Below are 24,923 nucleotides of genomic sequence, written 5' to 3'. Positions count from 1 at the left end.
AGCAGTTGCATCAGCACTCATTAAAGCTTTCAGCTTGTCTTCAAAGTCAGCACCACGAACAGCCCATTACAGTAATCCGTTCAGTGACAGTTGTAGTTTGCCAACCAGTCAAAGCTGGGAAAAGGCCTTCCGTGCCACTGGAAGCACCTGGGCCTGAGGTGACAATGCTGGATCCAAGAATACCTGCCTCCACGCTCCACCACTACACGCCTGCTCTTTCAAAGGGAGTGCAACCTTCCCAAAGAACAGACCGCGCACCACTTACGCAAAGCACCTCAGAATACCAGTTCAGTTTCTTGGCCTTGTCCAGCCCATTACAGAATGCAAACACCGGTCTCATACCTGCAGGACCACCCTTACACTAGACAGAGACAAAGAGAACCGAGTGTCATCAGCATACTGACCCCTCACGCCAAATCTCACTGGGCTCATAGAAGCCCTGTGGCGCTTATTCCTTGGTAAGAATATAAAGGAGTAAGCCCCGCTGAAAGCAATGGAACTTATTTCTGAATAAATAGGCTTAGCGTGGAGGAGTAATTCCCTTCTCTCTTCTCTCCCCCCCCCCCCCGCCATCCATTTATTTCACTAAGAGCTCCTCTAACGAATAGACGTCCCCTCTTTCTCCAGACAGGCAGAAACAACTAAGCGAGGAAAAGCAGAATAGAAACCGTAGCCCAAACCTCCCTCTTCCCCACGGCAAGAAGCGCAGCGCAACACAATCGTCAAGCGCGCAGTCTTTTGGAAAACATCGCCGCACTGAATGATTTAAATGCCTTCCAGCGGGGCGGGCGAAAGGGCTCACGGGTGTGGTAGTCCTTGGCTCCTCGAATACTCGGAGAGAGGCCGCGAGGAAAAGATTCGCTCAGCCTACAAATCCCAAGTCGCCGCGCAGCGCCTGGGTTCGGAGACCCCGCCGCCTGCTCCTCCTCGCAAGGGGTCTCTCCTGATGGGGCGCCAGGGATTGGCCAGCTTGGCTGCGCTTCCATTGGCTGGCTGGCTGTTGCGCGGCGGCGGCGGTAGAAGTCGCGTCGCGCGGCCAGTGGCCGGAGCAGAGAGCAGGGGACTGTGAGGGGCTGAGGTGGCCTTTTCGTGCTTCTCTGAGGTTATGCCCTTTTAACCCCTCACGGAAGAGGCGTCCTGCCGCCCCGGAGAGGCTCCATGGCTGCCGCGGGACTCAAGGCTGCAGGCGGCAGCGTGTGGAAGAGCGGCGGAGTCGGTCTCCAGCTGGTGGCCGCTGCCGCTTCCACTCACAGCTGCGCCTCCAAAGGCAGCGGAGACAGGCGCGCTGGCTGCAGCCAGCCGAGGGCCCACCAGCACCAGTCGGCGGGACACTCGCCGCCGCCGCCGCCCTCCTTGAACGGCAAAGTCAAGAGAGCCGGGGACTCCAGCCATGCAGCCACTGCCCCTTTGGGCAGCCCCGTCGAAGGGGTCGACACCAAGTCCTATCTCTGGGCCAGGTACCACGAGATGAAAAAGCTGGTTTACGGTAACCAAATTATTATTATTATTATTATTATTAGCCTTCCCACGCGGGGTGGGAGATTTGACTGTGTGCCTGATGCATTTGTGGAAGTGGAACCTGATGGTGATGAATTGCAATGCTTCCTCCCCCAGCTGCCCCACTGCAAATCGTTAGCCCCGTTGGAAGCCCTCAGATTAAGCTGTTCGCAGCCTGGTTTTATATGAAAAGGAGTGCAGTACCGTAGCTGTGTTCTAATTTCGCCAGGGAGCTGTGTGGCCAGAATCCCATCTGATTGCTTTTGTTGGTTTGTCCAACATGTTTCATCAGATACTCATTTGTCACTGTAGAGAGCAAGCAGGACTTTCTAGACCCGCAGCCTTCCAAAGTTAGAATGGCTTCAAATACTCTTTTGAGAATAGATGTCTGCTCAGATGAGAAGGGCATAAAGCAAGTTGGATCATATGGGACACATGTTAGTATACAGCTGAGTTCCTTCAATCACTTAGATATCAGCATCTAGTCTACTGTATTCTTGTAATAGATAGATAGATAGATTAGATTATTATTAAGTTCTCATCTGCCCACTTTAGGGCCTTTCATATCCTATATGATGCATTGTTAACATCTACATCTGAAACCATTTTGTATTTCTGGTATGTGCTCAGTGTCCCCTTGGCAAAGTCATAATCAGTAGTTTACCATTGCCAAGTATGTTAAATGCTAGTGGAAGAAACTAGCTGGGACAACAATTTCAAGATAACAGATGTAAAAAAATACCGGATTCATTTACTCTAAAACCCAGTGATATGAGGTGGAAAATTTTACAGTGCTATATCTTTCCATCCCCTTCATGGATCACTGCCTTGCCGTGGCGAAGGGGCTTGAAGAACTCAGGGAAGCTATGAACTACGCCGAGCAGGGCACACAAGATGAACAGGTCATAGTGGAGAGTTTTGACCAAACGTGATCCACCTGGAGTAGGAATCGGCAAGCCACTCCAGTATCCCTGCCAAGAAAACTCCATGGACAAAGACAACAGGCATATAAAAGTTATGACACTGGAAGATGAGCCCCTCAGGTCGGAAGGTGTCCAACATGCTACTGGGGAAGAGCGGAGGACAAGTACAAGTAGATCCAGAGCTGATGAAGCGGCTGGGCCAAAGCCGAAAGGACGCTCAGTTGTGGATATGCATGGAAGCGAAAGGAAAGTCCAATGCTGTAAAGAAAAATATTGCATAGGAACCTGGAATGTAAGAACCATGAACCTGGGTAAGTTGGATGTGGTCAAAAATGAGATGGCAAGAATAAATATTGACATCCTGGGCATCAGTGAGCTAAAATGGACGGGAATGGGCGAATTCAGTTCGGATGACTACCATATCTACTACTGTGGGCAAGAAACCCGTAAGAGAAATGGAGTGGCCCTCATAGTCAACAAAAGAGTGGCGAAAGCTGTACTGGGATGCAGTCTCAAAAATGATAGAATGATCTCGATACGAATCCAAGGCAGACCTTTTAACATCACAGTAATCCAAGTTTATGCACCAACTACTGGTGCTGAAGAAACTGAAATTGACCAGTTCTATGAAGACTTACAAAACCTTATCGAAGTGACACCAAAGAAGGATGTTCTGCTCATTATAGGGGATTGGAATGCTAAAGTAGGGAATCAAGAGATAAAAGGAACAACTGGCAAGTTTGGCCTTGGAGATCAAAACGAAGCAGGGCAAAGGCTAATAGAGTTCTGTCAAGAGAACAAGCTGGTCATCACAAACACGCTTTTCCAACAACACAAGAGACGACTCTACACATGGACATCCCCAGATGGGCAACATCGAAATCAGATTGATTATATTCTCTGCAGCCAAAGATGGAGAAGCTCTATACAGTCAGCAAAAACAAGACCTGGAGCTGACTGTGGCTCAGATCATCAGCTCCTTATAGCAAAATTCAAGCTTAAACTGAAGAAAGTAGGAAAAACCACTGGACAGGTAAGATACAATCTAAACCAAATCCCTTATGAATACACAGTGGAAGTGAGGAACAGGTTTAAGGATTTAGATTTGCTGGACAGAGTGCCTGAAGAACTATGGATGGAGGCTCGCAACATTATACAGGAGGCAGCAACTAAAACCATCCCAATGAAAAAGAAATGCAAGAAAGCAAAGTGGCTGTCCAACGAGGCCTTACAAATAGCGGAGGAGAGAAGGCAAGCAAAATGCGAGGGAGATAGTGAAAGATACAGGAAATTGAATGCAGATTTCCAAAGAACAGCAAGGAGAGACAAGAAGGCCTTCTTAAACGAGCAATGCAAAGAAATAGAGGAAAGCAACAGAATGGGAAGAACCAGAGATCTGTTCAAGAAAATTGGAAATATGAAAGGAACATTTCGTACAAAGATTACCATAATAAAGGACAAAAGTGGTAAAGATCTAACTGAAGCAGAAGACATCAAGAAGAGGTGGCAAGAATACACAGAGGAATTATACCAGAAAGATGTGGATGTCTCATACACCCCAGGTAGTGTGGTTGCTGACCTTGAGCCAGACATCCTGGAGAGTGAAGTCAAATGGGCCTTAGAAAGCACTGCAAATAACAAGGCCAGTGGAAGTGATGGTATTCCAGCTGAACTGTTTAAAATTTTAAAAGATGATGCTGTTAAGGTGCTACACTCAATATGCCAGCAAGTTTGGAAAACTCAGCAGTGGCCAGAGGATTGGAGAAGATCAGTCTACATTCCAATCCCAAAGAAAGGCAGTGCCAAAGAATGCTCCAACTACCGCACAATTTCACTCATTTCACATGCTAGCAAGGTTATGCTTAAAATTCTACAAGGAAGGCTCAAGCAGTATGTGGACCGAGAACTCCCAGAAGTGCAAGCTGGATTTAGAAGAGGCAGAGGAACCAGAGACCAAATTGCAAACATGCGCTGGATTATGGAGAAAGCCAGAGAGTTCCAGAAAGACATCTACTTCTGCTTCATTGACTATGCAAAAGCCTTTGACTGTGTTGACCACAGCAAACTATGGCAAGTTCTTAAAGAAATGGGAGTGCCTGATCACCTCATCTGTCTCCTGCGAAATCTCTATGTGGGACAAGAAGCTACAGTTAGAACTGGATATGGAACAACTGATTGGTTCCAAATTGGGAAAGGAGTACGGCAAGGCTGTATATTGTCTCCCTGCTTATTTAACTTATATGCAGAATTCATCATGCGAAAGGCTGGGCTGGATGAATCCCAAGCCGGAATTAAGATTGCCGGAAGAAATATCAACAACCTCAGATATGCAGATGACACAACCTTGATGGCAGAAAGTGAAGAGGAATTAAAGAACCTTTTAATGAGGGTGAAAGAGGAGAGCGCAAAATATGGTCTGAAGCTCAACATCAAAAAAACGAAGATCATGGCCACTGGGCCCATCACCTCCTGGCAAATAGATGGGGAAGAAATGGAGGCAGTGAGAGATTTTACTTTCTTGGGCTCCATGATCAGTGCAGATGGTGACAGCAGTCACGAAATTAAAAGACGCCTGCTCCTTGGGAGAAAGGCGATGGCAAACCTAGACAACATCTTAAAAAGCAGAGACATCACCTTGCCAACAAAGGTCCGTATAGTAAAAGCCATGGTTTTCCCAGTAGTGATGTATGGAAGTGAGAGCTGGACCATAAAGAAGGCTGATCGCCGAAGAATTGATGCTTTTGAATTATGGTGCTGGAGGAGACTCTTGAGAGTCCCATGGACTGCAAGAAGATCAAACCTCTCCATTCTGAAGGAAATCAGCCCTGAGTGCTCACTGGAAGGACAGATCGTGAAGCTGAGGCTCCAATACTTTGGCCACCTCATGAGAAGAGAGGACTCCCTGGAAAAGACCCTGATGTTGGGAAAGATGGAGGGCACAAGGAGAAGGGGACGACAGAGAATGAGATGGTTGGATGGTGTTCTTGAAGCTAATAGCATGAGTTTGATCAAACTGCGGGAGGCAGTGGAGGACAGAAGTGCCTGGCGTGCTCTGGTCCATGGGGTCACGAAGAGTCGGACACGACTAAACGACGAAACAACAACAATATCTTTCCATAGAAAATCTGCAGTCTAAAAATGCACATTCATAAAAATAAATAACAACGTGATGAGCTGATACAATATCAGTCATGTTGGGCAGTTTCAAATTTGTAATTAATAGACTATCACCATCTATTAAATAATGGGCATGCAGCTCTTCAGATTGCTAAAAGTGGTGCGGTATGTTAAGATATTTTCAATACCTTCATTTCCCCCCATAAAATTTAAACAACGGAAGTCTATGTTGTTGAGTTGTCATGAATTAAAATATTTACAAAAGTTCTAATCTTAAAAATCCAAGTAAGCTGTTGAGTTTATTTGTATGTTTGATACTTGTTGCACCCTGCAGCATAATTGTATCTCTGTCACCTGGCAATAACCGAGTACCGTTCTCAGAAACCTACCCCACAGGTTGGAAGAGAACGAATACAGTACAGTGCCTTCAACTACCACCCCATGTTCATCAGCTGAAAGTTGAGGGATCAAGCAAAAGTAACAGAGCTGCAATTCCCCCTCTCCCTCTTCCAATAAAGGTCAACTATCAGGAGGGCTGGCCCACCCATAAAGCAAGGTGAGCCAACTACCTCAGGTGGCAGGATCCACAGGAGCAGCAAATCCCAATGTATATATTTATTTCCTCCCTTGTTCCTGGTGGAAATCTTCACCCCTTTTTTCCCTGGTGAGGAGAGGGCACCTTTTTGTGAGTCACCAAAGGTGTCAAAATCATGTAGTGGGTTGGCCCTGCCTGTCAGGGTGACCAAAGCCAATTCTGTACTGAAACCAGACCAGAACCTGGAATGAAAAGGTTCAAGATAATAGTTTCATTCAGTTTGGTGGTGAGCTGGATAAGCGCAAAACAAGCTGAAACTTGGGTCAGATGTTCTGATCCCTTTTGGAGAGACTTTGTAAATGGGGTTACATACCTCCTTAAGACAGAGTTGGACAACTCTCTGGGTGATCTGAAGTAGGTTATCAAGGATAACTCTCTGGGTGATCTGAAGTAGGTTATCAAGGATTTCTCACTCATAGTTGTTTAACTAAGAATGACCCTAAATTATGCTCCTCAAATGATGCGGGTAGACTATCCCCAAACTGTAGAAGAACTGAGTTCCATTCAATTCTGGTATCCAAAACAAACTGCTGAACTGAGAATTCTTTACATCTGGCTCCAGTTAGTAGAGCTAGTAAGAACAAGCTAGTTCCCTAAGCCTGAAGTCTGACTGAAGGTGTTGGTATGGTGGATTGGGAGCAGTGGAGACTTTTTTTTTAAACCAGCTTTGGCTGATTTCCAAACTTTGGGACCTCATGGGGAATAGTTCCCTGACCATTGTTATCATAGGCGCCGACTCCATGGGGCTTGAGGGGGCTCGAGCCCCCTCAAAAAAAATTTTGGGGGGGCTCAGCCCCCCCAATAATCTCGGGCGCCCTTCAGCAGAGCGCCGCCGCCGTCCCCCGCCTCCTCCCCACCTGCTCCCTCGCCAGCCAGCCAGCCAGCCAAGCGCCCTAGCCGGAGAGCCCCGGCCGTCCCCCGCGAGATTAGGGAATCCCCGGGGGCGGGGGCTCCTGCCTCTAGCCCCAGGTTTCCCGCATATCAGCTGTTCCGGAGCTGATTGATAGGCAGCAGCACGCTCTCCCCTATACGCTCACGAGGGGGCGGCGCCACTTTATTTGCATATTCATGAGCTTATTTGCATATTCATGAGCTTATTTACATTTCACGAGCTTTCCCGGGCCCCCCCAATATTTTTTATAAGTCCGCGTCCCTGATTGTTATGCATGCTTGTAACTTCTAGATTAGGTTTCTGCTTCAGGCTGCTCCTGAAGTGCTTTTGCAAACTTCAGCTGAGGGAATTCAGAATGTGACAGCCAGATTATTGACAAGTATCAGTTTCAGGGAGCAGATAGCATCTATTTTGAAACAGCTCCCCTGGTTCCTGGGTGGTTTCTGAGAGCTGTTAAAAGCATTTACCTTTCTTGCTCTAAGCAGACTAGGCAGCATTTTAAGGTAGTGGGCCAAAGGCCACCAGTGGCCCTCAGCACTTCAGCTTGCTCTGCCCCCCAACAGCATTTTAGTTGAATAGACGCTAACAGTTCTCCACATGCATAGTTCAGAGGCACCTGTGGGAGTTGGTTAGAGAGCGAGGTAGGTGGGAAGGAGCCTTTAAGGTTCAAACTGGAGGGAGGAAAAGAGAAAGAAAGGGAGGAAATGGACATGGTACCAAGCATGAGCTATGGGAAGGAGGGTAGTGAAAGGCATAAACGTGACTAAGGGGAGAAGAAAACGAAAAGCTCCCAGTGCTCCTGCTGAGCCTTCCGTGGCTTATGATAAGTCTGATTTGCTGGAACCTTTGTTTTTCCCACAATGGACTTGGCTTCTTATATTAAAAACGTAAGACAGTATGCTAAAACAGTATGCTAAAACATCAGTTAACAAAACAAGCTTGGTCTTAATCCTTTTTAACCTGGGTGCTGTGTGACTTAAGGATCAACTGCAAATCTGTAGTGATGAGTTTGGGAAGTTAGTTGTCTTGTGGTGTTTCCATTTGCATATTAATGGTAGCAGTGTTTTCTCATTAGATAGCAGTAGTCCTGAGGAATCAAGCAGGGCCACTTAGAATAAATTGCTGGAGAGCAAATATTTTTTTAGGGCACTAGGAATGTGAAGCTGATGTGTTGTGTTAAATCTTGTGTGATGAAGTGTTTGCTTCCTTCAGTCCTTTTTTTTTAATGATATTTATTAAGGTTTCAAAGAAAAGAGTTACATGAATTAAAAAAGAAAGAAAAAAAGAAAGATAAAAGAAAAAATACAAAATACAAAAAAGATAAAAAACACTTTAAAAATACATCAGTCTTTCCATACCTTACATTCATTTCCTTGTTTCCCTGACCTCCTCACACCTCCCTTTTTTGTATTCCAATTCAGTTAGTTAATTCAGCAATTTCTTTCCCTCTTTGTTTTTATCTTAGTCCTTTAACATAATATATTATAACTTTGGATTCTCACCTGTTAACAATCCATTTTTACATACACCTTTATAACATTGCTGCTTAAACCACTTAACTTCATTCTGGCATCATTCTAACATTCATTAATTTTGCAATATTTCTGTAAATAGTCTTTCAATTTCTTCCAATCTTCTTCCACCGACTCTTCTCCCTGGTCAGCTGCCTTCAGTCCTCAGTGTTGCTTAAGCTTAGCTGCTTTCACAGCATTTTGTTTTCCCTACTTTGGGAAGCTAAATGCTGCATGGTGTTTTGAGGAAGTAGCTTATTTGTATCAGGCAACCTATATTTATTTGGACATTGGCATACTTTTAGCTTCAGTAGTAATTGAAGTGGTTCTGTTAGTATTCAAAAACTTGCATAATTCTATCCAAATCAATAGAGCATTGTATCAATCCATGAGAGAGGTATATAGAATAGGAAAGCAGGGCCATAGCTAGAGGGGGGTGAGGTGGGCCCCCGCAGGGGCACAGGCGATCCCCCCCCCCCGCAAAATTGGCTAAAAATATGTTCATAAATATAAATTATTGCCTCATAAGAAATGGTTTTAAATAGAGGGTGAATTGAATGGGTGGAGGGGGGGATGGAGGAGAGGTGGAAAGAAGAGCTAATTTGTCCATGGCTAGGGGGCGCAATCTGAACGGTTCTGCCAGGGGCGCAAGATCACCTAGCTAAGGCTCTGTAGGAAAGCACATATTAAATGGCTTTGGGCTGGTGATGGTCAAAATTTTCAGAATAATATGTGATTGAGAGAAGATAATTTTTATTGTTTCTTTTTTTTTTAATATTTTATTAAGGATTTTCTTGTTTTACAGAAGTGTAGTGCCTCATATATATTTTTTCCCCATGTAACATTTTTACAAATCCGTTTCATTTGCTGAGGCATTACGGGGAGAAGAAAATAAAAATAAAAATAAAAAAGGAGAGAAAAAAAGAAAGGGGGGTGGAGAGAGGGAAGATGGATAAGGGTGGGATTGGGTGGCGGTGTTTCTATTATGTTTAATGTATGTAGAGTTTGGTGTCAGCGTGCTTTTGTTGTTCACTTGTGTTCCTTTGGTGGTGAGAGAGGTTGGGGTTGGCCTAGGGTGTGATTGTTTGCTTGTGATTGGCTGTGGTGATCTTTGTTTTCGTGTGTGAGTGAGGTGGGTGGGTGTTTTGGATCAGGTTAGCCATATTGATTTGTATGCTGTTGGTGGATTATTGTCATTGTCCTGTTGGGCTGTGTGTGTGATAAAGGGGAGCCATACCGGGGTGAAGGCATCTTCTTCCGTTTGTCCCCGTGTCAGTTTCAGTTTATTAGTTAATTTTTCTAGTAGGGCTGTTTCCCATACTATTTGATACCATTGGTCCATGCTTACTCCTGACAGGTCTCTCCAGTGTCTGGTTATGGTGTTTCTGGCTGCTGAGAGCAGGTGGGTTATGAGTTCTTTGTGGTGTAAATGGGCATTGTTGTCTTGGAAGATGTTTAGTAGGGCCAATTCTGGGGTGGTGTCTATTACTTGCTTAGTTATTTTACAAATTTCTTGTATGGCTGTTGTCCAGAACAGTTGGATTTTGGGACACTCCCACCACATGTGGAAGTATGTGCCTGTGGAGGTGCACCCTCTCCAGCATTTTGGTGAGGTTCCTGGGTGTATTAGTGCTAGTTTCCTTGGTGTTAGGTACCACCTGTAGGTGAGTTTCAGTGTGAGTTCTTTTCTTTTCGTTGATATGGATTTAAAGGGGGGTTTAGACCACATTCTGGTCCATTGAGTGGGGTTTATCTCATAGCCTATGTCATTCTCCCATTGATTTTTGATTGCGTCTAGGGGATTTGCGAGATTTTGGAGTAGTATTTTGTATATTGCGGATACCATCCCTTTACCGTTTCCCTTTGTTGTTAGAAGGAGGTTTTCGAAGGTTGTCAGGGGCCTAGTTGCTGCTGATTTTACTGTTGGGTTGTTTAAGAGGGCATGTAGTTGGTGTTGTGTTAACCAGGGCATTTGGGTGTCTTCTAGTTTGTCTTGTATTTCTTGTGTTGACAAGGGTTTGTTATTTTTATAAAAGTCTATTAGGCGATACAAGCCTTTGGTTCGCCAGGTTTTTATCTTGAGGTTTTGTGCTGCATGGTGGAATAATGGGTGGTATGCCAGGGGGATTAGTGGGGATGGGGTTGGGGGTAGTTTGCCTATTTGTGTTTTCCATGCTTTGAGCATGGTCTGTGTGTACCTGTTAAGTGTTGTGGGAATTTTCTTTAGTTTGTTTGGGAGGAGTGGGTATGTTGTGGTGCAGGTGTTTTCAATTGTGTCCTTCTCTAGGTGTACCCATTGTTTTGTCTCATCTTCTAGTATATATGGGATTATATGGCGTATTTGGTTGGCATTGTAATATGCTTCTATGTTGGGGATTCCCCATCCTCCTTCTGAGGTGGGGAGGTGCAGGTATTTGGGGCTTATTCTTGGTTTTTTATGTGAGAAGATGAAAGAGTGTAGTTTTCTCTGCCAACTGTGAAGTTGGGTTGAGGGGATCCAGATTGGGAGGGTTTGGAATAGGTAGGTTAGTTTTGGGAGTGTGATCATTTTGATCATGGCTATTTTGTCTGAGAGAGTGAGGTTCATGTTATTCCATCTCTTTAGGTCTTTGTTAATTTGTCGCCACAGGGGCTTGTAGTTGTGGAGGTACAATTTATTGAGGTTTCTGGTTATTTGTACCCCTAGGTATCTGAACTTGGTGTGGCAAAGTTTTATTTTGGTGACCTTCGTGAGTTCTTTTTGGGTGTGAGGAGGGGTATTGAAGCACATAGCTTCTGACTTTGTGAAATTTACCTGTAGGCCCGACACCATTGCAAATGCGTTGAGTTCTCTGATTAGGGAGGTTGCTGTGCTTACGGGGTCTGGTGTTGTGACCATTAGGTCATCTGCAAAGAGCCCTAATTTATAGGTCCTGCCTTTTATTTCCACTCCCTTGATGTCTGTGGCTGCTCGGATGCGGATTGCTAGGGGTTCCAGAGCCAGGATAAATAAGAAGGGAGACAGTGGGCATCCTTGTTTCGTGCCTCTTTGGATAGCTATAGTGTTAGAATCCATATTGTTAGTTCTGCATTTTGCTGAGGCTTGGGAGTATATTTGTTTGAGGATTTGTAGGAAGTTGGGGCCAAATTTCATGTTAGTTAGTACTGCTAGTATGTATTTCCACTCCAAGCAATCAAAGGCTTTGAGGATGTCTAGGGACATAATTGTCAATGGGAGTTTGGTTGCCTTGCTGTGTTCGATCAGGTTCAGTAGTTTCCTGATGGGGTCTGTTATATTGCGGCCAGGGACAAAGCCAGTCTGGTCTGGGGCTATTAACTTGTGTAGGAAGATTTTTAGGCGGTTGGCCAAGATTGATGTGAATATCTTGTAGTCTTGGTTTATTAATGAGATTGGGCGGTATGATTCTACTTTGAGGCTGTCTTTTAGTGGTTTTGGGATGGAGACTATTTTGGAGTGGGTCCAGGTTTTGGGGATGGGGCCCCCTTTTATGATGTCGTTGAATAGGCGGGTCATGTAGGGCATCAAGGGTTCTTTGAATTTCTTATAGAATTCTTTTTTATTGTTTCTAATAATTTGTTATTCCAAACAATATTTAATTTTTCACACTGAAATTAGTGATCCTAATTGGATGATTTTATAAGTACTACACACAACTTTAGGGCTCTTGGAAATCCAGATTTTCCCTTCAAATTCAGAGAGATATTCCACATTTCACCACGGAAACATTAAACATAAAAAATGTGAATGTGATTTCTTCCACAAGCTTAAAACAATTTGGAAATTCATCAAGCAGTCTACTACAGTTTTGTTTTGTTTTTTTAAAAAAAGTTTTATGAAGCCTACTACAGTTGTTATGTGAATTCTATTCATTCTATCTTAGAGCATTGTAATATGTATTCAAATATGAGGTGAAATAAGCAATTTCTCAAGATAATTCAGCAAGCAACCTTACTGTTCTTCAGCAAAAACCAGTAAAGCCATTTCATACCATAAACAATGACATGAATTTCTAGACTTGGTGCTGCTTAGAGAATCTTCATATGCCCATAGTCTTTAAGAGTTCAAAATCAATGTTAATTCTTGTCATCAACCATTCGTTTCTATCAAAAGGCATCTCCACCAAATGTGTTAAACATCTTTCGACTATGCATTACATTTCCAACTCCTAAGTGTTGTGAGTTTCTCTAACTTGGGGCTGGTTCAAACATTTGTCTGTGGAGCCTCCTATTGTCCCTGGGAACAATGCGGCCATGTGTCATATCTGTCCTGAAACAATTATTGTAGAGTACTCTTATTTTTCCAGGTTACGCTCCACTGTGATGCCAAATAGGTGCTAGCGCTATCTCAAGAAAGAGAAGAACACAATTCTCTAGTTATATAGTCTGCTGAATATTAAAATACAGGAGCATCTCTAAAAACTGTAGTAACAGGAACTTCATAGTTCAGGGCAGCACCCTCACTCTACATGGTATCAGATCAAAAGCTTAAAGGCTATTTTTTCTTAACCCCCCCCCCTTTATTTTATTCCAGATCTCCTCCCACCAGGGGTCTGCAGTCTTCTTAACCCAGCGGCTATTTATGCAAATAATGAGATCAGTCTGGGAGATGTGGAGATCTATGGCTTTGATTATGATTACACATTAGCGCAATATTCAAATTTGTTACATTCTATGATATTCAACACTGCCAGAGACATCTTAATTGAACAGTTTAAGGTAATGTACCTTATTCTTGCTGTTTATTGCCTAGTTACCAAATGCTGATGTTATCCACTTGATTTGTAGCAGAGCATGACGGGACAGTATGGAAACGATCCTTAGACCAGCGTGTACATAATTCTCTACTGATTGTTTGGGGCTTATAAAATAAATAGCAAGAACAGATCCTTCCACACCTTTTGTATGATAATAGCTTAGTTCACAAATAATAATAAACAAGTGTTTAGTATTAGATTCACAAGCCTTGAGTCCCTGCACTCCCCCCATGTCCTCTGATACAGCCACAAGGAGACTGGATACATTTACTGTTTTTTTAAACTAACTGGTATTTGTTTAGACCACACCTGGACAAACTGTAGCTAGTGTTGACTATGATTAAGGATCATTAACCATGGTTTGAAGATTGTTTGTTAACCCTAACCACAGTTTATCCAGATTAATTCATAAGAGCAAATGTAGTTAGCTGAACAGGTAAATAAATGCTTCCACTCTTCCCCTTGTAGCCATTTCCAAAAATGGATTATGATTTTAATTTATTGCCCACACTTTGGCCCAAATCATGTTACAATAATTAAAAAGTATTACATTAAAAACAGTTTTAAAGCTTAACAATTACAGAACATGCAGTCAAAAAAAGCTCAGGTGTCAAAGGTGTATACATACTAAGCTCCCCCACCCTACAGTCACAACTAGGTGTTTAAAAGCTTTCACTTCCATTTTAAATTAATTGCCACTTGCCATGTTGTCTGAATCCAGACACACTGTGGTTAATCTTACTACGGTTAGTTAAAGCCAACTCCAAACCATAGTTTGTGGAGTGCTCTCCCCAGGGAGGCTTGCCTGGCACCTGTGTTATGTTTGTCTTTGGCTAAGTGAGCAATCTGTGGACTTTTAAACTGTAAGGGGTTTTGTTTTTGTTATGTATTTTTGTGTTTTCATATCGTAAACCTCCCTGTGATCCTCAGATGAAGGACGGTATAATAAATAATAATCTCTCTTATTTCAGCTAACTGTAGTTAGGTTAAATTACAGTATAGTGTATGGTTGGCACATTAAACTGTGGGTAATCTAAAGCAGAAACTTCCAAAGTCATCCACACAGTCACACTAGAGGGCAGAGGGCACAAGTCCAGGCTCACTGAGAATAATTTTTGTAATGCTAATTTAACCATATGTTAGTATTTTATTCAAACCAAGCCATTGTCTCCTGTTTTATTTTAATTTTATATTGTGTTATTTGCATCCTCCCTTTCTGCAAGGTGCTAAAAATGATGTACATAGTTCCCCAATTTTCATGTGATCATCACAACAATGCTGTGAGTGATGGAAAATGAGAGGCAATAACTGTTTCAAGATCATTCTTTGAATTTTGTAACTGAGCTTGAATTTGAACCTTAGTCTCCCAGGTTGTAGTCCAACATTCTGGGTCTTCTGGGTTTCTACTGGTCTTTGGATAAACAAAACAACCTGAATATAATGTAGTACACACCCCTGTGAGACAAAACATACTGATGCTTTCTAGTGGAATGTTTTGTAGTACCCAGAAGGACTCAGAAAATATGAATACATTCCTGGATTTGCCATAAGAGGGCTTCACTATGATGTCCACAAGGTAAGATATACAACTTCAGTCTTTGTTCATGTGTTAGCTTGCTGTATTCATAGAGACGAACAAGGGAGCTTGTGAGTTGTATGCCCACTGGAAATATCTGTGTGCATGGTGAGCTAATGACTGCTGAAAAATCATGGCTACCCTTAGAATAAGAAGTGTAATTATCAATGACTTTGAGTGTTTGGGCAGGCAGCCCTTTGGGTGACTTGACCAATCACACATTGACTTGGGAGCATTGCCAGAGTGCACTGCATTGTCAAAGAGGTGAAGCTGGGTGTTGGTACAGGCTCTTTCACATCTTTGTCAGCAAAATACCTAGGGAAGATTAAGGGATTTGTTTTGTTTGCTGGGCAACACTGTTAATAGTATGTAATACACTGTTATGTTGTAGTGATGCTAGAAATCATATAATTGTAAAGATGGGAGGGACCCTGAGGATCATCTAGTCCAAACCCCCTGACATGCAGGGATATGCAGCTGTCCCATAAGGGGATCAATCCTGCAACCTTGGTGTGTTAGCACCACACTCTAACCAACTGAGCTATCAAGGCTCCTCAGACTTTGTCTTGTAGCTACAGGTAATTTGCAACTTGTGTGCATTTAACTTGCGCACATTATTGCTTCATGCACTTGGCATATATAAATATGTGTGTGTGTGTTTTAAAGGGGGAGGGTGTCTTTCCACACATACATAACAGAAGAGAAACTTGGGCAATTTTATGAGGTTGGGAGTTTTAGTCTTTAATCCAGTGGTATGTGAAGCATGAGTGTCTGCATAGATGAAAACAAGATAAACAGGGCAGCCCCATTATATAGCATGCAAATTTACAATTGCTCCTACAATTCTACAGTGCTGTTCTAGTTTCCCATGGAAGTTCCTCATATGCACCCTAAAAAAGTGATATATGTGTGTTGTGCTCAACTGTGTTCTTAATGGGACAGCAAGATTAAAAAATAAACATATCATAAAGCCTGGTTAATATAACAGTATGGTGTTCCTATGGGGCCAGGATTATTCAGGTGTAATTTCCTTCCTTCATCCTTTTGGCTTCTGCATACAAGGCATTAGTTTCAACTTAACAAGCATTGGACTGGGGCCAGACAGCTAGCTTGTCAAATACATAGAACACAATAATATATGAAACCGATATGATATTTGCACAGAACTATCAATCACCCTCAGCTGAGGAGTCTTGGGGCTAGAGAAGATGACTTTTTAAAAAGGATTTGGAAAGTATTTTATAGCTTCCAAACTACCAAGGTGAGAGATTTAACACTGAACATACTTCTTTTTTAAAAACTTGAAGTTCAGTATTGTAAGGAATTGCCATAGAACACTTTTCTGCTTATATCACATTCCCTCCTCCTCCTACCCCTCCATCCAGCAAGGAAAAATAAGTCATGCATGTCTGGTCCTCAGTGAGAAAAGACAGAATAAAGTGCCCAGAGTTCACCAACAGAGATCCCTGTGCTCCCAGTGTCCTTCACTGATAATTGCATAGTATATGTTTGAGTATTGAGGGAGTTGTTGCCAACAGGAGCCCTCTTGGCAAACGTGCAGTTATGTGCCAATCTGCTGAGTACGAAAAGTTTATTTAGCAAGTACACTGTTCAAACAGGGGGAACCTGAAGCACATAAGTGTTTTGAATGTTCTGCATGCCCATTTATTTCTATGTTGTGTTCAGTGGGGAGGAATGGATGGTGCCTTTAGAGTTATGCTTTGAGACATGGTTTCCTCCTCGGTTTCCCCTTCCCTTGCTTACATGTGTGGAGTGCCTTGCCCTTTCACTCATAACTGCAGAAGTGGAATTAAAGTTCCCAGTAGCTGTGTGTAATTCTGAAGCAAAGTTCCACCTTAAGGGGGATGAGAAGACAAGTGATCCTCACCTACCTGTCTCCTCCCTGCCCTTAAGCTGCTGGGTAGGAGTGTATGCCGAGTTCTCCATAACCAAATTCCCATATGTGTGCTCTTTGCTCTCTAGCCATGAGTCCAGACAGTGTGGCTTCATGCTGCATGTCTTATGTGAGCTGTCTGTTCCCTGGCTGGGGCTCAGATTGGTCCTTGAATTAGTTGGAATCCTATTGGCTGTTGTGACTTTGGAGGCGGAGCACAGCTAGGCTGCCATTCAAGACACTCTGTTGAAAGTGTGTTTACTTGCGCAGTCTCTTTTGCAAATGTTACATTTTACCATCAGGACCAGGGTTGTCACCAAACAACCATAGGATTCTTCTGAATAACTTCTACAATACCTCCAAATTTCCCTCCATGCCCAATGGTAACCAGTAGAAGGCTCTTGCTTTATATTTTGCTATATGTGCTTGGTGTAGTGGTGGTTTTGTTCTGCAGGGACAGAGGGGTTTAGTAGCACCTTAACGCATGACTAGCAATCTGTGAGTGGAATTTAAGAATGCGTTACAATAGGAGGATCAGTTTAGGTAGGACTGACTTCTTTTAATGTTAGGTTCTGCAGAATGAGTAAAATATACAGAGGATCTTCTCAGTAAAGGTCTGCTTATCTTTCAGAGCCTTCTGATGAAGATTGATGCTTTCCACTATGTTCAGTTGGGTACTGCATATCAGTGAGTTGAATACCATCTCTTTTAAAATATATGTGAATATAAGGCAAATTAAAATGCAAACTCTGTACATGTACATTCTCTTTCTGGATCTGTTGCCTTTTGTTTGCTCTTATTAAAGCTTGTTGCTTTGATGCAGCATTTTAATGGCCACATGTAGTAGGAGTGAAAGCCTAATTATATTTTATTGGCAGAGATTAAACTCTTGTTTACACAATTGAATTCCAGGTCTGTGACTTAAGTCAGTGCAGGCGGAACACGCTGGCAAGACTTACTGAAGTCGGATGTTCTCCTTATCTCACTGTCCCTCACTAAGAAATTGAAACGTGCACAAGTTGCATCAACGGTTTAAAAAAGGAAGCTGGCATCCCGCCTTGATAAATATGCTTAACTGCCACATTCATTAGTGAAGTTGTGTGGAAAGATCCTTTCTGAGCATAAAAAAACAAAACCCAGTAGCAGTCAATTAAGAGCTGAGTCAAAAGTTCAGAACATGATGTTCGAAGTGAATGTTTAATCATTTATTTATTTATCAAAAGTAACTGATTGTAGTTATTGCCTTGCAAAATGCACAAAAATGATGTCCTGTTGTGCATGCATATCTGCCAGTTAGATTGAATAGGTTTTAATTTTGTGAGTAATGCAGGGAGAGGGGGCAGGCAGCAGGTACGAGCTATGCCATCTTTGAACCAGAGTCTAGTGGAAATTCTCCCCTGGAGAAGCAATTATTGCCATTGTGCCCGGGCTCCACTGACACTTATTCTCCTTTCTCTTGCAACTGTCGTGGTATCCCATTACTTTGCCCAGCTGTCTCAACCACATAACCGTCCAATCCAGCTGAATAACTTCTTAAGATACAATACCAAGAACACTGGCTTAGCCGAGGAGAGCTTAAATTCCTTTTTTATCCTATAGACTCACATGGGTTTGGATTCAATTCTTCGTTTAGCCAACTTTCGTTTTGTTAATAACTTTGGTGTGTGTAGATTCTCTGGTTCCTTCTATTAGCTTCATATACCTTGTCCTTTTCAATGTCACTTTTGATACAATTGTAATAAAAGCATTCCAGCTGAAAAACAATGAAACATGAAGCTGTCTTGCATGATTCTGAAGCTACTTTTTTGTTTTTTGTTTTAAAATTTTTATAAATCTTTATTAAACATTCAACACATATTTAGAAAACAATTTGCCATATTACGGTTTATGCATGAACACTACACAAGAAAAAGAAAAATACAACAAAAAATAAATAAAAAGGAAAAGGAAATAAAAAAATGACAGTAAGAAGGATAAAATAAACTTCTGATTGTTCTCAAAAAAACTAAGCCTCATTTGTTATTTTTTACACAGTATCATATTATTATATTTTGTTTCCTTAATTTCCTTCAGAGAAATATTATTTAGTTTGTTGTCTATACATTATATGAAGCTGTCCTGCATGATTCAGAAGCTACTTCAAAAGATGCTTGATAATATTCAGACACTACTGTTTTATGCAGTGAGTTGAATCATTGAAGGATCTTGGGTCAGTGCTGAAGCACCTGAAATTTAACACTCCTCATAAAAGAATACAGTGAACCTTTATTAACATGGTGATAAAACCAAGAGGAGCTATGTTGGTTGATTTGCACTTCCAAAGCACATACCTATTATATAAGTTTTTAAAAAATGTTGCACAGAATAACCAATCAGAAATGATTCTCAGTGAAGTGAACACAGCTGGCTACCAATTTATAAATGACCTGTGAAAAGTTTAATCTCTGCTTTCTTTGATTCTGGGGTAGCTGAAAGGCCCATGCTGTGATAGAAATAGACTTTCATTCCAGTCTGTCCTTTTTCTCCTTTCTGGCATTTATCTCACTTGAGGTTGACATTCAGTCTTTTAACTTGCTTATAGAGGGCTGAAACCAGTGCCTGATGAAGAGGTCATTGAAATGTATGGCGGGACCCAGCATATTCCATTATACCAGATGAGTGACTTTTACGGCAAGGTACCATAAGCTTCGTTATTGACCATTTAATAAAATGGGGCTTTGGCTCTTCTTAATAACTGAGAAATCCAATATGCAGGAATTAAGTGAAAATGCCAGTGATTTCTTCCAAGTGTGAAAAGGCAGCGCTTGCCAGTTTAAACATACTGTTTCTTCAGGAGCATATGAACAATTTGTCAGGGAGACAGTGAGTCTGGTTGACTTTTGTAAAATAATCTTAAATTTGTTGGCTGACTGGATAACTCCAGATATGACCACCTAGGGAGCACTTTAAGTATTATTACTAGCAATGCTGAATAATTATTCATATTTTTGCATAGTACTTATGCATCTGTTCATCTTTCTTGGGAGTGGTCATCTCTGGGGCTCTGCTGTTCCAATGAGTATTCCAGAAGTCTGGGTATCTGTCAGCATATTTATACAAAGCCCCAACAGCCATGGTGTTAATATGGAGATTAGATCTCTTGCATGTTTTTACAACCATTTCAACCCTTCAAATCTAAGTTTGTTGTTGTTTTTCGACACTATTGCAATTTAGTAGCACTGCAGAGGACTAGATGAAGTTGTTCAATGGCCAGATAGGATCTGTAAGCTACCAGATAGCCACCCCAACTCACTGTATAGTGTTCCTTTTCAAAGGACTTAACAGCAACTTATTAAAAGAAAATATTTTTCTCTAGACTTGTAATTTGACGCTCTGCATTTATTCAGAAATAGTGTTACTCTCGGAGACAGTTCAGACACTACGTCACTCTCTGAATCTCTGTGCACAGCTAAATCATGAGCAAATCTCAGACTTGTGTACTCATTCCTCAAGGTCAATGAGATAGTGCATTCAGATAAACATAGGCTTTTCTGGTGCAAGTGTTGCCTTACTCTCCTTCTCGTCATTTTTTATGCATTAAGGTTCACAGATAAAGTAACATTTGAACAATTCCCTAGTTCCAATTTTTGAAATACATTGTCCTTCTCCCACTGGGCAGGGAGACGTGCAATACACACCTTTAGAACAGAAGTAATACTTGTATGTAACACATTGGGTTGTACTCAGCAAATTCATCCAAGAAGGACTCCTCCTGTCTTCCCATGTCCCCCTCTCCACAGTTGATCCAGAAGGTTGGAAGGACCCCAGAACAAGATTTTGGGTAAAGGGGCTCAAGGGGTGTAGAGGAAGTTCCTTTGCGTAGGCAGAAGTTTTTCCATTAATGGGGTGACTTGGTTGGATACAATATGTTACATTTCAGTGGAGTCCAGAAGTAGTTTTGTGACAGTAAAACATTTGTGTACGCTCCTCAGCTGGATTCCTTCTCATTTGTAGAAGATTGTGAAATGCCAGAAACCTGTCTTTAAGCAACTGACTTCTGCTATTCTGATCACTTCCCTGGTGCAAGGCAGTATGCTGAGGATGCATTGAATGGGAAAGAACATGCCCTCCTTGTTCTTCCAGTCTAACCAGACTCCCACCCTCTCAAATACTAGGATTCTGAAAGGATGAGGGAGATCTGACAACTGAGAGAGATGACTGGCAAGAAAGCCCTGATACATTTCAGAGTGGGTCGGTCTATATATTAGAGGATCAAAAATCCCTTTTCCTGACCTGAGCTGGACTAGTACTCTGTTCCTCACTTCATGAGAGTATGTAATCTCTCATGGATTTTGGGAGGGGGGATGTGTGCCTAAAGGGCATTACATTCATAGCCTACCCGTCGGTAGAGATGTGTAAGCTGTTGTTTGCTGCCAATTGATCTGCAGAACAGCTGCCTTTTCTAGAGAAGTTTTTCTGTTTCTGTGAGGTTCCTTCAACAGTGCAGTCATGTCTTCATGTTTCCTTGCCCTCATTGAGTACAGGTCTGTGGGAAAGGCCAGTAAATGGTGTGTGTATTCATCCATTAACAATTTCCTAAAGGTTGGTACAAATTATTCCTGCATACTAGGAATAATTCAGTTTTATTTCTATCTTCGTGGGAGCAGGGCCTAATATGTGTTTTACATGATCATACTGTACAATCAAAAGATGTACGATATTCACCATCCTGTAAATTGTAATGTCATAAAAAAATAGCTGTGGAGATATGCTTTAATGGGAGTGATGTTCAGTGAAATCTTAAAAGATAGAGAGCATAGTTGCAGTAGACAGATTTTTGGTGCTTTAAATAGCTTTTTGCAAAACAAAAAAAACCAAAACCCATTACATACCATGGTTAAACATGACTTATTTGTCCTTCATGACAGCTCTGTGAGTTAGGAAAGTTTTGAGAGAAAATTGTTTGCTCAATGGTAGATTAACCATATCTAAAGCAAACACAGTTGTCTCATACACCATGGATATATGATGTGATGACAAAAAAGGGAAATTCTGACCCATGAGGTCATTCTAGCTTCCTTGGCTTCTCCCAATACTTTTTTCTTTCCCTGACCTCTTCCTCCATTAAGATAATATGCAGTTACCTTATAGCAGATATTCCATGTTCTGCTATACTTTAAAGTAACCTCTAGGTCTGCAGTTCTGGCTCCCACTAGTGCAAACTATACATTGGCCTTTCTTATTTAAAATAATTATCTCCCCTCCTGGGGTCCTTCGAACACATTTAAGGCTGCTTATTACATTGTTTTAAGGGTTTCATCAAGAAATCAAAAGTATCTGATTAAAATATGGGAAGCATTGGAGATGATACATGCATTAAAAAAACACAAGATATTGGTAGAATAATGTTAGCTTAGCAAGTCAGAAGCCTAAAAAGAAGGAAGGTAGGGCTTGAATGGTCTGATAACGTGGTATTGATTAGTTTATTGCTCTAGTGTGTGCATTGACAGTGTACATAAGTCCCTTCCAACTGACAAACCAGAAATAATTTGTTGATGTCATTATAGTTGGAAGGTGAATTCTGTTGAATTAGGTCTTGTCTAGTTAAGGTCATTATGGTGTAGCTGTTTTGCTCAATCAGCAACAATACCAGCCCCCTGGCCATATGGCAGTTAGTATCTGATTTCTGTTTAATAAAAGTGTTTCTTAGCATAATCTGTATTATAAAGCAGATTATTCCTTTAGTCAGATGAAAGGAAAGGTCATATTTCAATAATTTTCAGTTGTTAACAGACTGCCACATATGGCTTTAGTTTGTAGTTCAGTCTTGGCTTTTTGTGTTGTTGTTTTTTTGTTTTGTACTGTTCAGCTGCTAAAAGAGAACAGATTTTTGTCTCTGTCATTGTTGCCACTTCTAGAGACTCCCATTTCTTTAAAGACCTGAGAAATTGGGAACTACTTCTTGAAATAAACAAATCACCGAGTACAGTAGTATCCTACTATTTACTATACCCTTTTAGTGACCAGAAAATTTAGTGACCAGACTAGGCACTGGAGGTTCATGATAGCACAGAGTTTGAGATCACTGATACTTTCTCATATCCTGCATGTCAGTGCAGTTCAATTGAGATCACTGATACTTTCTCATATCCTGCATGTCAGTGCAGTTCAATCTAGGGTACTTATCTTTATTTTCTTTTTATTTCATTTAGCTTGTTTTAATACAGCTAAATCCAAATGCTTCAAATAGACTTGGGCTGTATTGCCTCAAAAGATTGGGGGAAAGACTTTTTTTTGTTCTATACAATAATACATATACATTCCTGACCATTACTAATCTGTCCCCACAATGGTCCCATGCAAATCAAAAGCTAATCAATGATTTATCCCTCTATCTACTATGTTTTTTCCATGCCTGATAGCATGTGAATACTATGCAATAGGTTTATCCCCTTGCATCATGACAAAGATTTGCTGTACCTATGTGTGTGCAATCTCTCTGTAAACCAAGCCTCTGTTCAGTTGCTATAGTGAAATGGTGAACACGTGAGTGCAGTCACCTTTCTATACAGAAGTGACTATATAAACTGATTATACAGTTAAAAATATATAGCAATCCAAACCCAATCCAATTTTGAATATAATTTGTAGAACAAAGATTAATGGATCAGCGAAGTTCCTTTAAAGAGGTATATTAATACCAAGGAATGAATACATAATTATTTACAACATTACAGTTTTTAATAACGTGAATGATTTTGTTTCCTGAGTGGGATTTTTAATTAATTTACTTTGGTAAATTTGGTAATGTTATTTGTTTTTGTATTCCTTGGCCATATGAAGTTGCCGCTGAAGCAGTTTTTTCGTGTGTGTGTGTGTGTGTGTTATATCCCATCTTTTGAGACCATTAGGTGAGCGAAAGGCAGCTCAAGACAGCAGTAAAACAACCTCAACAACCTAATAGTAGCTTAAAAAAGCAGACATCAGCAGATAGGTGTTTCTTTACGTCAGTCCCAAAGCTGATGGAAAAAGAGGGGGCTTGCTAATCTTTCACAAATCCTGAGAGAATTAGATGCATGCCAGTTAAGTATCCATGTTCCCAGTGTTGTTTACCAGAGTCTCTAAAATCATCTCATACTTGCCTAGTTACAATAAGTCTCTGACTCCTGTACATGCATGCCACGTTTGATTCATTGCTTTGGAGAGGAAAACCACAGCTGCTGATTCAAAAACTTCAGTAACTCTCTATTATTGCATTTGCAGAGGGTACGCTGTGTTCAGCTGAAATGTGAGACACTCCCACTTCCTATAGAAGTACATTATGTTAAACAGCAGTTTTTATATTGCGTTTCCTCTTTTGGACAGGGTCCATCAATTAAGCAGTTTATGGACATCTTCTCCCTTCCTGAAATGACTCTGCTTTCATCCGTGACTGACTATTTCATGACTCACAATATTGAGTATGACCAAGTTCATCTTTACAAGGATATAAGTGTGAGTACAGCTGTTTTAGGGTATAGGTGAAAACTCTGCCTTTGGCAGTCCCGTGTCTTATATGAGGGTTGTGTTGCACAAGCATAATGTATCATTGTCAAATAGTAATAAATAAATAAAGGAGACCAAAAAAAATCAAGCAACCATTAATTATTATTTTAATTAGCATGAAGTATAGAGAATATCTATATTGCATTTTCCAGAGGGGCAGCCATGTTATTCTGTTGCAGCGAAAGCACCAGTCTTGTGGTACCTTAAAGACTTAACATGTTTTATTGCGGCATATGCTTTGGTGGACTAGATTCCACTTCATCTTTAAGGTGTCATGACTCTGCTTTGTACATTGCTTCTGTCATTTGTCATCTTCAGTAATACTCCTAAGCTGCTTTTTTTCAACACCTATAGGAACCTGACCACACAAGCAGTATTCTGCTTATACATCTTTAGCATCACAGTTGCTTTGGACTATAAATTTAAATATACCCATGTATCAATGACTTCAGTGGATTCATGGAAATTACTTATCATTTGGTTTCTCTGTGTTACACACACACACACACACACACACACACACACACACACACAGCGCCTTCAAAGTCCACTGATACACAGACTGTGTTAGTGCTTTGGGTGCAGATTTCCTACATCATATGTCAAGTTCCTGACAGTTTTCTCTTTTGATGATTACTTT

The 24,923-nt window shown here is 41.4% G+C and overlaps 1 protein-coding gene across 1 annotated transcript in view; it reads left to right on the top strand.

Moving 5' to 3' along the window:
- The first annotated feature begins 854 nt into the window (after positions 1–854).
- Positions 855–24,923, top strand: part of NT5DC2 (5'-nucleotidase domain containing 2) — a 34,287-nt gene continuing 10,218 nt past the window's right edge. The window contains exons 1-6 of the mRNA XM_082214649.1: positions 855–1,486; positions 13,067–13,251; positions 14,791–14,865; positions 17,391–17,446; positions 19,341–19,434; positions 24,104–24,232. Coding sequence (XP_082070775.1) covers positions 1,159–1,486; positions 13,067–13,251; positions 14,791–14,865; positions 17,391–17,446; positions 19,341–19,434; positions 24,104–24,232 — 867 coding nt within the window. The 5' untranslated portion in view covers positions 855–1,158. The remainder of the gene's footprint in view (positions 1,487–13,066; positions 13,252–14,790; positions 14,866–17,390; positions 17,447–19,340; positions 19,435–24,103; positions 24,233–24,923) is intronic.

Source organism: Podarcis vaucheri (genome assembly GCF_965113315.1).
Source record: "Podarcis vaucheri genome assembly, chromosome: 2".
Classification (NCBI taxonomy): Eukaryota; Metazoa; Chordata; class Lepidosauria; order Squamata; family Lacertidae; genus Podarcis; species Podarcis vaucheri.
Note: the sequence above shows the minus strand (reverse complement) of the source record. Positions and strands in the feature narration are given on the sequence as shown.